This window comes from Asparagus officinalis, chromosome 4 (genome assembly GCF_001876935.1).
Source record: "Asparagus officinalis chromosome 4, Aspof.V1, whole genome shotgun sequence".
Lineage (NCBI taxonomy): Eukaryota > Viridiplantae > Streptophyta > Magnoliopsida > Asparagales > Asparagaceae > Asparagus > Asparagus officinalis.
Window position 1 is genome coordinate 43,103,949 of NC_033797.1, and position 13,680 is coordinate 43,117,628.

General features: G+C 41.1%; 1 protein-coding gene and 1 pseudogene across 1 annotated transcript; both read right to left on the reverse strand.

Moving 5' to 3' along the window:
• On the reverse strand, positions 6,920-10,296 carry LOC109837316 (U6 snRNA-associated Sm-like protein LSm6). The gene is made up of 3 exons (XM_020405507.1): positions 10,110-10,296; positions 7,421-7,534; positions 6,920-7,252 (listed from the first exon to the last, which is right to left on the reverse strand). The coding sequence occupies exons 1-3, from the start codon at positions 10,216-10,218 to the stop codon at positions 7,206-7,208; spliced, it is 270 nt and encodes an 89-aa protein (XP_020261096.1). The 5' UTR covers positions 10,219-10,296; the 3' UTR covers positions 6,920-7,205.
• The window catches only part of LOC109838586, a 3,052-nt pseudogene continuing 2,908 nt past the window's right edge, over positions 13,537-13,680 (reverse strand).

Here is a 13,680-nt window from a genome sequence, read left to right on the forward strand (position 1 = left end):
TTCGTCTTCCTTTCCCGAAGTTCAGGCCCTGTTTCTCATTAAAATTATACCCCATTCGTTTCATTAAGTATTTAGAATTGGGTTCATGGTAATGGAATTGGGGAACTCCGTCGTCTTCCTCCGAACTTGCTCGTTTAAGTTGTTCGGGTTTGACTTTACCAAAACAGATCGGCTTCTGCCCTCTCCTTTTGGATGGGACTTTGAAGAAAGCCTTCTGTGCGTCCTCCACTTCTTCATCCGAAGCGAAAGATGACTGGATTGGTAAGGTGAGTGACGCCTCGGTGCACAGTACGTGCCATGGGTTGGTACCTGCACTAGAATTATTCTCTATTTGTTTATTATTAAGAGAGACATCAGACAAGTACGCTAAAATGAAATCTTCATTAATGCACCACTCGCCCCCACTCGGTACATCATTATTACTCTCACCCTGATCCATTACATCAAAGTTTAATTCCCAAGGACAATCTTCCTCAGGATCTGGCTCGATGTCTGCTTCATTACCGCTATCTACATCTTCTTTCTCTTGGGATTCCAAATAGAAGACGGAGTCGGTGTGGAAGTTTTCTACTCCTCGGAAGGGGTATTTTTCTGCGATCAAGGTTCTGACTTCGCCCTTGTCATTGGCGTACTTCATAACCTGATGCAAAGTAGATGGGACAATGCGGTTTGCATGTATCCATGGTCGTCCTAGCAAAAGGTTGTAGGACGTGTCCGCATCTATGATGTAGCATGCTACCTCAGACTTGAGATCTCCGATCTGGCATCTGAGTTTAATCTTTCCCAGGGGTCGGGTACTGTTTGCATTGAACCCGAAGATTGTAGTCTGGGTGGTGTGCAGCCGGTGCATGGGAATCCCTAGGACCTGCATGACCCTGTAGGGCATGATGCTGAGTGCTGAGCCCGGGTCAACTTGAACACGACTGATTTCGGAGGATCCGATATATCCTGTGTAGTACAGTGGTCGGTCATGTTCATGTTTGACCTGCATGTCTTCTTGCGTGAACGATATGCAGGGTAGACTCCTCGCCGCTTGCAGACATTGTAGACACGTTTGATCATCAGAGGCTTCGGGAGCCGGGGTGACTTGGGTGATGAAGCTCTCTGTATTCTTCAGGGCTTCAATCAGAGCTTCCTTGGTAGTTTTGGATAACCTTAGGAGCTCATATAAAGTAATCCTGGCCGGTATGTTGGCCAGCTGCGCCATGACGTTGAATTGGAAGGGAGCGCTCGACTCTCCAGTTTCCTGGTGGAGATTTCTGTGGAATCGGAGCTCCTTCTGTTTTCCTTTGTCTACTGGCTTTTTCGGAACAGAACCCCCAGCGTCTTGGGGCTGTTCCACGACCTCTGGAGCGTTCTGGCCATAATCTCTCAGGTAAGCTTTTCCTGACCGAGTGCCAGGATTGCCTTCTGGGTATGCCGCTAGAACAATCCTCTCCTCTTCTGAATCAGTAAGAGGCTTGAGGTGGTCATCATCTTCAGTAATGGAGGGGCTAATCATGTTGGAAGACTTAGCCTTGCCTCCCTTCTTTTTGGACGGGGTGTTCGTCCATTGTTGATCTCCCAGCAGATCAGGATGGACCCACATGATTTCCCCTTTTGGGGTAGTGAGGGGCACCAACCCCCTGTCCTTCTGACTATGCAAGTCAGCATTCTTCAGACGTATTTCTCCCTTGCGAATGGGGACGACGCCGTCCGTCGTTACTACCGGGGGAAAATCACCAAATTGGACCGCTATCATATTAGTAGATACGGTCTTCTGCTCTGGCTTCAGTGTGAGCACATTAGCGTTCACCAGATTCTGTAAGATGTCTTTGAAGACATAGCACTTTTTGGTAGGATGTCCAAGGAATCTGTGATAACGACAATAGCTGGGGTCATCCACTTTCCCTGCTTCATCCGGCTTCCTGACCTCAGGCAATTGCAGCTTGTTGTTCTTTCGAAGCAATTGGAATAATGTATCCACGTGCTCCTCTTTGAACGAATACTGCTTGGGCGCTCTTTGCTGATTTGGCGCTTTGCCCTGCTTGTTCGGCGGTGGAACTCGCGTGTAGTCGGCCGCCAAGGTCTCCTTCCCCTTAGACCGTTGGGCGTTGTTCTGGTTGCGTTGCTGATTTTGCTGCTGCGGCTTGGGTTGTGGCATTTCTTCGGCTTTGACCCGTGCCACTATTTCTTCAGCTTGTTCTCCTTGTGAGACTAGTTGTCTCCAGGAGCGACATTCTGCCACCCCCATTTGAGCAAGGAGCTGGGTCTGCAGGTTGTGCCTGCAAGTTTCAACCAGAGTTGATTGGGTCATACCTGAGGGGCATCGCAATGCCATGCTGCGGAATCTCTCCACATAGGTTTTGATGGACTCTCCTTTCCTTTGCTTAGTGGCAAGAAGAGTTGGGACCGAGACCTCCGTGTCGTCCTCAAAGAATCTGGCCAAGAATAGCCTTTCCAGGTCTACCCATTTCTGAATAGATCCGGCAGGCAATTTCATGAACCATTCGAAGGCGACACCCTTAAGGGTACCGATGAACAGCCTGGTCAGGATGGCGTCGTTTGCTACTACATCCCCAGTTTGGGACTTGAAGTAGTAAATGTGCTGATTTGGCGATCCTGTACCATCGAACGGTTGTAAGGTAGGGGCCTTAAACTTCGGTGGGTAGGGAGCTGTATCCCACTCAGCAGGGTAAGGCCGCACAACTCCCTCTTCCCGGAGCTCGCTTCGGTTGGCGATTGCGTTAAGGCGAGCCTCCAGCTCATCCACTTTAGTAGATTGAGGGTGCAGTTCTTTCTCCATCTCCTTCTCACCTTCAGAAGAGGATCCCAGGTTGTGAGTCTCACGATCTGAATGTTCGTGCACTTTTTGTTTTCCCTTTGAAGTTGTTCTCCGGGAAGATTCAGGTTTGTGGCCTTTTTCAGCAAGAAGCTGAGCCAGCATATCCTTTAATTGGAGAAGTGTCTCTTGTTGCGCCTGGAGCATGACATGATGTTCGTCCACTCTTTTGGCGATGTCTTCGTGATTCCCTGACATGTAAGCGGAGACCTCGCGTGCTCCAACAGAGCCATTGGAGACGCGAAGTTGGGTGTTAGCTGAACACCATTGAACGCGAGGGTCGCTCACGTTTGGCTTGTGCATCAACGACGCGAGGGTCGCTATTGGTTTGTACATTGACGACGCGAGGGTCGCTGTTGGTTGAACACCATTGAACGCGAGGGTCACTCGTGTTTAGCTTGTTGCCTGCTTAGAAACGCGGGGGTCGGTGTTGGTTGAACCCCTATGAACGCGAAGGTCGCCCGCGTTTGGATTGTGGCTTGGCGACGCGGGGGTCGCCTTCATTTCCAAAGTGATGACGCGGGGATGACATCCGCGTCTCAGAATGAGCTATTTGACTTGTAGCTTCTTCCGTGGTGCATTGCAAGGACCGTTGTTCAGTAATCCTGGCTTTAGCTGTTGTGGGGTGTGAAAGTCGTCAGATTGTAACTTTCACTGTAGATTGTGAAGACTGCTGCATAGAATTTTCATCAATCGTCAGAAGTGTCGTTGAATTGTAACTCTTCTCGATCTATGTGAAAAGCCCTCTATTCGCAACTTTCGATTATCGACCCGAAAGCTATTTGGTTGTAGCTTTCGTTGTAGGAGCTAGACGGGAATCAACATCCATAGTGTCTTAAAGATGAATATTTGCCCACAGCTCTCTACTAAGCAACTATTCGGCTGTATGTTTCGATTATCGACCCGAAAGCTATTTGATTGTAGCTTTCGTTGTAGGAGCTAGACGGGAATCAACATCCATAGTGTCTTAAAGACGGATATTTGCCCTCAGCTCTCTACCAAGCAATTCACCAACTAAGTCCAACCTTTTATTTCTGAAATCATCCCATTGCTCATCAACATCTCATGCTGTTGTCGCAGCCATCAAGATCAATCATCTCAGAAGTGAGGTCGTGTTTGTGACAATTGTGGAGTTGCGGATGCATTGATTGGGAAGTCGTCTGATTGTGACCTCCGTTGTCGGAGCTTGTTTGGATAGGCTATCTATTGTGATTTTTAAACAGCCTACACTTAGTACCCACCGGTCGACGTAAACTTCCCAAACTACTCTCAATCCAGTCATGTGCAGCTTGAGATGTTGCCTTGATTTCATCCCATATCCGATCATACACACACGTTTCGGGTGTAACACCAGCTTGCCAAAGAAGGTTTTGTAAATGTATCTGGCCAAATCTCTTTTTTAAATTAGCCCTAATGTGTCGTAAGCAATAGCGGTGATGGTGATGAGAGTCAAATCTCCTGTACAATGCTCTTGGAATACCTTTCATCCTGTCGGATATAAAAGTAATTTTCCTAGGAGGTAACACATTAAAAATATATAATTAGATGCAAGAAAAAAACCACTCCCAATTTTCACTATTCTCAACCTCCACAACTGCGAAGGCCAAAGGAAATAAGCCCCCATCTATATCTACTCCTGTAGCGACAAGCAATATACGCTTATATTTACCGTATAAGTGTGTCCCATCAATGCTAAGAACCGGCCGACAAAATTTAAATCCCTCGATCGAAGGACCAAATACTCAAAATACAGAGGTGAATTTATGAACTCCCGGATTGACCTCTTTGGTTATGAGTTTGTATTCAGATCCAGGATTGCTTTTTTTGATCACATCAACATATTGAGGCAATGCCGCGTAAGACTTCTCCCAATCACCAAATATTTTTGTCATCGCAATTATCCTTGTATTCCACGCTTTGTTATATACTATTTCAATCCACTTAACATGTGACACTTTATCAATTATGTCATCGGGCTTTAGTTCAAGCTTCTTCTTTAATTTTGGCATAATCAACCGAGCTAAGTAAGAGGCGGAGGCACCACTGTGATCTCTCTCGAACATTGGATTGTTACATGTGTGAACACCGTAGTATTTTGTGATCCTAAAATACCCATTATGTTTCTTTCTGGCAAATGCATATAACTTCTAAGGACATGCGTAATCAGATTCATTCACCTCTGCCCGACCTTGCCTTTATGTATTCATAAAATATATTCCCTCATAACTTGTGCGATTGCTTTTAATTTGCTTGAATTTGACCAACTTTTTGATTGAGTAATCACGAATAGCATCAACCAATTGGTCTTTAGTCTCGAATAATTCACCAAGTCTGAAAGGGACCTCCTCATCATCTTGCCTCTTTGAGAACTTTTCGCCAATGCGCATATCATGTACCGTAGAAGAACGAACCCACTGATGCATCCTCCAACGTCGTCCGCGGGGGGGGGGGGGGTTCTTCGACTAACATATTGCATTAATTAACATAAGCTTCATCTGGCCAATCCAGATTCTCTTCATCATCTTCACCCACAAATTGCATGCTGTCAATTGGTGCATTATCTTCATCTTCACCATCAGAGGCGTCGCTTCTTTCATCCTCTTCATATAAAGGTGCACCATTGTGATATTGAAGTTGAGTCCGCTCCATTCCACTCGAAGAAGAAAGAAAGCCTTCAGACTCAACTCCCAAATCTAACATGCGTGAGAATTCTCCTAGATGGTTGAATATTTGGCTCGTACTATACGACACTGTTTCAATAAATAATTCTACCGTTGGATGTGACTTGCTCAAATTAAACAAAATACTCATCGAATGATCGTTTGAGATCTCAACTGCGGACGTTCTATCATAAGTTATCGACCAATTGCATATTATTTTAGACGATACTCTCGTGGGTCAATTGTCGTAACTCGATGCAATTCATTAACCAAGTCAAGGTAACTATATGATTCTGATATCATTAACGGGATTATCACCCCTCCGACGTACATTAGCATATTATTCATTCCATAATTAATCGTTCCACCATAAGAGCAAGCAATAAAAATCATATTGTTCAACCTATGCAAAACAAAATTATATCATTTAAATACAAATAATTTAAAAAATATTATCAATTACAACCCTAAACCCCAATTACAACCGTAAACCCCCAAATCCTAAACCCTAAAAGTATTCTATGCCCCAAATGTTTAATTTCAACTACAACAAGAATAAATTTTCTAAATAAACCACTACAAATAGAGTTCAAACCCTACAAATTCGTTTTTGAAAAAAATCCTAGATTTTCTACATGTTAAAGTAGGAGAGAATGTAGAAAAATTACCTATTAGATCTTTCACTATGAAATTCAGACGAAAATTAAGGTTGAAATCTGAGATTGGTGGCTCAAACAGAGTTTGGGAGGAGGAGAACGGCGAAAATGAGAGGAGAGCGGCGGTTGGAAACGAACGGGAGCTTTGGGAGATGAAGTCGTCTCCTTTATATAGGCGGGGGCCCAGGTAACAAATAGTCGGGGTTCACAACCCCGACTATTGTCCCTTAACCGTTTCCAGCTCCACTCGACGACTGGACATAACTCTCTACTAAATGGTCGGGGTTGGGAACTCCGACCATTTCGATAGCGGGCTTTCGAATTGGTCGGGATTCCCAACAAATTAGACAACGGGCTAAATTAGTTGGGGTTGCCAACCCCGACTAATTTAGCCTGTATTTTACGCGGGGCCTCTAAAATAGTCGGGGTTGACAACCCCAACCATTTAGAGATGAGATTAAAAAAAACCGATTCATTTCGTTGCCACACTACCGACGTGACCACGAAATGGGTCGGTTTGTGTAAATAAAATAGGAGCAGTTCTGTTTTTTTAATAAAAAATTTAAATAGGTTTATTTTAAAAAAATTGTTCTATAATATATATCATATCGCATCCGCCTTCATAACGCACCAGGAAATGGGAATCTATGGAAGGAGTTTGAAAATTTTTATTTAGCTAAAAGTAAAACTATGAGCTTCAGCCTCGCGTGTGAGACTTCATCGTCCACTTACTGATCCGTATCATACGACCATTACAGAGATCAGCCATTACAAAGGGAACAAAATCTTACGGTCTTCGCATCTTATAACTCAGAATTCCCCTGCATAATCTCAACAGTTGTGAGGTCATAACACACAAGAAAGATGTATCATACATAATGCCCCGAAAGTTGTCGACTAAGCTGAGGTATAGAAAAACTGCAGCCCCTCGACAAACATGAATTTCAGATAGCATCGCTTAATCAAGTTTCAGTAAACATGGTCAAATAAGTATACATTTAAAAACGCCTGCCATTACTCCACCCATAAAACAACAGATAATGAGATATTGTATCCAGACTAGCATCATCATGCACCCTCTGCAAGAGTCCTCTTTGAAGTACTGATGTAGAGAACTGTAAAAACAAACATATTACGAAAGAAAAGAGGAGGGAAAAAAACACAAACTTATTCGAAAGAAAACATAAAAAATCAAGCAGGAAAAGAAAAAGAAATAAAGAAATCAAAACTAATGTTAAAATGGGATACAAATATGCAGATATGAAAAACATTGGATATATTACCGTTATTGCCTCTGATGAATGCATCACCATACTTGTTCTTCAGCTGACCGTTGACGTACTCTTCTGTTTGTTCCATTGCAATGTTCATGTACCCATCCAGACAAGCTAGAATACCTGCAACAAAGTTTTACAGGTTTAAGCATTGAGCAATGAGAAAGCAAAGATTTAGCAAGATCATGATCCAACCAACAGGTATCCAATATTTAATTCATGGTCATTGCATATTAAATTTAGTACGAGCCTAAGACCAATTCGATCAGACGTGTGCCAGATAAAATTGGATTCTGCCTAATAAAATATAAGCTGAACTAAATTTCACCTGAGAGATACCTGCTCAATGATCAGTACCACGAGCAAAACACTTCCAAGCTTAACATAAATCACTAGTAGCCATAATGACTGTAGGTTAGTTTTTTAAATTCAAACGGGTTAGATTTTGGAAATTTGAGGCGGCTAAGATCATAGCAGATTATAAATGGAGCAAATATAAGATACTGTAACCACAAATAACTGCAAAACGTCATGGATGTTTGCATGTGATTTTTATTTAATTACACTGTTCCAGCACACATCATGTTTCTCAACAGAGAGCGCATGGAGATCACTTCAACATAGAGGCCCTATATTTAATAAGATCCCAAGAAAATGGAATGTCAATAAATTAGTGCCGCAGTAGAAAGCTATACGGCAGTTACTTGACTCAAAAGAACTCATAGGAGTCAAGAGTTAACAGATAGAAAACAATGTAATAAGATTAAGTTCTTAACTATAAGCTCAGTACAAGTTGAGAAAATGAGAAAGATGACATTTAAACCATTATATAACAAGAGTCCCACAATTTACAGGTCACCTACTCTACTAAAAGCTGACACATCCAAGATAAACTCTTATCTCCATGCCTGAGTCAGATACATTAATCATTAGTTTTATCAATGAAATTTCTGCAATTTTTTGGGTATACAGGTATAATCTCTTTTTGGTTTCTGCATACATTTGTACGTACTTCATGTTTTTATACTTACAGGACCAAGCCTCAAATAAAGAAGAGTCATTTTCGTAGCTGGCATCCAGTTTGATGTCAATGCAAGATTGCTGAATTGAATGAGCAATAAGCAGAATAAGTTAAAAGAACAGGGCAAAAAGCATAACTTCAACGGAGGGTACCGAGGCAACAACACTTAAAATAGTTTGGACGTTCATAATGGAAACTGGTGTTTGACTATGATTGAAGGAGCCACCAGGGCTAGGAGATAGCTGAAACAAACACGAAGTATGGCAATTGAAACAAACACAAAGTATGGCAATCGAAACATGTATATGCAAAGCTAATGTAGGTAATCCTTAACAGAGCTGAAAAAAGAAAAAAAAATTCATATATGTCCAAATGCCAAAACTATGAAATAGAGGCTTTGCTGTGGTGGTGCTGATGGCTGTACTTAATGATTAAAGGTTTATCCGCATGCAAATACACATTCAAATGGCATTCGTGTAAACGTTGAACAGATGTAAGTTTGTTATTCATGAACAAATAAACATGTAGTTAGCTGGAAACGAATTAGCCTCCAGTTACAAATGAAAATTGAGACATAATGGACAGTATTGATAAAAGCAACTATTGCTTCAGCTACACTGATAAAGCCAACTAATCACACGAGCAAAGGGTATGCCTCAGGCCCAAGCAATTAGATGTTGATAAATGCAAGAACTTTTAATAATTGGGTAAATTAGGTTGCCCTGAAAGGGTATTACATTAGAATGTTAAAAGCACAATTATTGCAATACCGATAGTAGCTAATTATGCAGATTCACTCCTTGGTGCCAAATAAAGGAGCTGTAGAACAAGCACCACGAGGACAAAGAAACAATAGTATCAAACATCCTGACAGGGGAAAAAACACGTGTTGCCCAACAGGATGTATGGAATGCACATCATCCAAGGTGCAGCATATGACAGCAGCATGTTAATCATAATCGTACACCATAATATATACATAACAGCATAACAAGGTTACATAAACATTTAGCTGGAGCAGGCGACAAAGAAGAATTAAATAAGTTATTCTCTTTTAAAAAAATTGAGATAATAGATTTTCCTTGTGAATTGTCACATAATTCTTAGAAGGAAACGCAGCCATTACAGTGTTAAAAGCCATAGACAATATGGAGGTTAACAATCTACTTTGTTACACAAGTCTCTGGCGAGGATTTCTAAAGTTTGAGTTGACGATAACTTCTTAATAAAAAGAAATCAGTGAGAGGTTGCTTCACCTCTGCTATCAAAACATGTTATCTTGTTTAGAAACACGAACATTATGCTTTAGATTTTCTAAGAGAGCATCGTTCCTTGAACTAGAATAAAAAATAAAATAAAATAAAAAATCAGATCTAAAGAAAAAGGGTTTAGGGTTTTACTTCCCAGTGTCTTTAATAATCTAGGATCCACTTGAAGCATCGCAGTAACTGCTAAATTTACAACTGCCTACCAATTTTCTCCACAGAATATCGTCTAACGAGCAAAAAATCAGGCTTTCTATCCACCACCACCAACAACAAAGGTCTCAAGCTAGGGTTTTTATTACACTTTATGCACGATCTTAAGACTGACAGAGTTAATCTGAACTTGACAGGCCAAGTAAAAGAAACCCTAGAGATTAAACAACGTGCTGTTATTATTTTTATTATTTCATACCTCTGTAATCGACACCAGAGTTGAGCTTGACGACGACAGGACGGCCTCTGATCGATTTAAGGAAATCCGCCCCTCCGCCGCTCCCGCCCTTCTCTCCGCCGCTGCTCATCTCTCTCGAGGATTTTTTTTCCCCTTCCCTTTCTTCCTGTTTATCTTTGGTGTGTTTGCGAGATGACTAGGGTCTTGTTTGGATTGAGGGGAACGAGGGTGAAGGGAAGTTAGGGGAGCCATTCACCTCCATTCATCTTGTTTGGGAACACGCCTGTTTGGATTCGTAGGGGGTGAAGGGAAGTTAAGGGAAACTGAGTAAAGGGAAGAGAAGGGAAAGGAAGGGAAGGGAAGGGAATTCTCTTCCCCTTGGTTACACCCCAATTTGGGGGTAACAATTTTTATACTATTAGGGGGTGAACCAAGGTGAATGGAGGTGAATTAACTTCACCTCCTAAGTGTTCCCAAACAAGGTGAATGGAGGTGAATGGTTCCCCTAACTTCCCTTCACCCTCATTCCCCTCAATCCAAACAAGCCCGAGGTGAAGTTAATTCACCCTAGTTCCCCTTGGTTCACCCCCTAATAGTATAAAAATTATTACCCCCCAAATTGGGGTGTAACCAAGGGGAAGGGAACTCCCTTCCCTTCCCTTCCCTTCCCTTCACTCAGTTTCCCTTAACTTTCATTCACCCCTAAAAAATCCAAACAGGCCCTAAAGGCCTGTTTGGATTCGTAGGGGGTGAAGGGAAGTTAAGGGAAACTGAGTGAAGGGAAGGGAAGGGAAAGGAAGGGAAAGGAAGGGAATTCCCTTCCCCTTGGTTACACCCCAATTTGGGGGGTAACAATTTTTATACTATTAGGGGGTGAACCAAGGTGAATGGAGGTGAATTAACTTCACATCCTAAGTGTTCCCAAACAAGGTGAATGGAGGTGAATGGTTCCCCTAACTTCCCTTCACCCTCATTCCCCTCAATCCAAACAAGCCCATTCTTTACCCGCAATTTGGGTACTAACATTTTAGTACAATTTTCTACCTTATTCCCCTCTTCTGTCCTTCTATACTTTTTCTATTTTATTCTTCTTCTCTGTTTGGTTGGGTTTTTTTTTAAGGAAAACTGCAGTTATGGAACAAAAAGCAGCTTTTTGGGCTTTTTTGGATTTCAAAAACCGCGTTTGTTTCCCATTTTTTAGAAAAAGGATTGCCAAAATACTGACAAACAGTAGTATTTTTTGGACACCCCATTTCCACTATTTTTGAGTGGAATTGGACTGGAAATCTGACACAACACTTCCAGCTTAGCATTTCCTTTTCTCTTCGCTCGAAGAACTTTGACCCGTTGTTGATACCCTCACCGCCTCATCTTCAGTTGCCTCTTCTCTTCTACCTTTCCCTCCTCCGTTTCGCGCCGATTCAAGAGGAAAATCAGGGAGCCGACGCATCAATCGGCAGCAAATCGATCTAAAATGGTCGATTAGATCCGTGCTGGGTCACCTCGATGAAGCGTAGCCCTTGATTTCAAAAGGAATTTTCTGATGTTGGGGTTTTACAAGTCTGTGATTTTCTGATGATGGGGCTTTTCATAGTGCATGTCGCCTTCGTTGATGGAGGTGATCTTCTCTGATTCGGGTGTAATCGAAACTCCTCCCTGATCTGAACTTCAGATCTGCCGCCTTGATCTCTGGTTTAGGGGTTCAAGTTCCTCCTTTGATCATCGGGATCTACTCCACACCGACGATAAGGTACAGCCTTCAGTTCCCTAATTTTTTATTTTATATGATTTTAATAAATTGTCACTATTTACTTATTAATTGTAGGCAATTATAGAAGAGTTTATATGATTTTAATAAATTGTCACTATTTACTTATTAATTGTAGGCAATTATAGAAGAGTCTGAGTTCCAATATTGTGAGGAAAAACTGAGTACTATTTACTTATTAATTGTAGGCAATTATAGAAGAGTCTGAGTTCCAATATTGTGAGGAAAAACTGAGTATATTTACGACATAGTTTACTCCCCAAAATTTTTGAAAATGTCTTCAGCTGACGGTGAGTTATTAGATGAGGCATTAAATTTCATGAAATCATAAAGGGCATCCTTGTCTTTTATTTAGTCAAACCTCATGACTTATAGGACACAAAAAAATAAGCTCGGGTACCCTAGCCTATTTTTTGGTAGATTATAAGCCAAAATAACGTACTTACCCAACATGTCAAATTGGCTTATATGCCACAGAAGTGGCTTATAAGACAATTTGACCAATCATCAAATATGCTCTAATTGCACTTAAATATCCCATAGTTTCCTTATTAAGTACTTATATATTCTCACTTGTAATTTTTCTAGCAATAATATAACATTAAAGTTTTCAAAATTTGTACTTTAATATCCTTATAGTTATGCGATCTTGAGAATTCCCTTTGAAAATTCTCATTCAAAACTATGTGAGACTCACATGCTAATTAATTTTAGAAGGCTAAAATACCATATTGGTATTAAAAAGTAGACCATCGTTATATGTTTGATATTAAAAGTTACCCTGGTGTCCTAAACCATTTTTATCTGTTTGGTACTAAATCTTATCAGCGATGAATTTTTTTGGTGAGAATAGTACTTTTTTGTTAGGAAAATTTATTTCGCGCTCCCTGACTTATTAAAGTTATTGTATTTTACACCCTTTTTCTCCTTAGCTCAAATTTCTTCTAACAATTTACCCACTAAGAATACTCTTCGCCCTCTCTTTCTCTCTCACCAATGAAGCCCTTCTACGAGTGTGAGTTCGAATCAAGAAAGGTTGAAGGAGAAGAGAGGCTTCTATTAATGAGAGAGAAAGAAAGAGTGAAGGAGGATCCTATTGGTGAAGGGGTTGAAGACATTTTAGTTTGGAAAGGTTGAAGAAGAAGAATGATGTAAAATACAATAACTTTAAGGTGTTAGGGGATTGAAAGAAAATTTCATCAACAAAAACTACAGTTCTCGTAAACAAAAAGGTTAAAGTGGTCTACTTTTCTAAGTTGAAGAACATTTCTAAGTTCAACCTTGCTATTTGGCACGCAAGATGGGCGCGTAGCCCATCTCGCGTGACACAAATAGGGGGTGTGACCTCTTACGCGCCAAATGACATTTTCCCTACAAGTTGAAGAACATACATATAAATACTCTGAAATATGAGGTCAACAGAGTAGCTTAAAAAAACTAAGAAACAATAACTTTTATTTCCCAACAAAAAGTCATTGTACTTAAAAAAGCAGAATAGCGTATACGCATGCTTTGTGGCAGTTCTTTCAAAAACAAAACAACAAAGAAAAGCTTTATTACATTCTCTCTATTCCTCTCATTCTTTCTCCTCCCTACAACATTTTCAAACATTCGAACGCCTCCATCACCAAATCCAGTACACACGAAGAAAAGAATAGAAAAAAGAAAAGAAAAACAATATTAACCATAGATTTCCAACAACTAAATTCTCAAAAAAAAAAAAAAAAGAACACATAGGAAACCAAGCTAGTTAGTAGCATCAGGCAAAAGCCGAGCAGACACTCCTGATCCCCCCTTGATTCCCCGTCTTCACTCCCGTCCTCC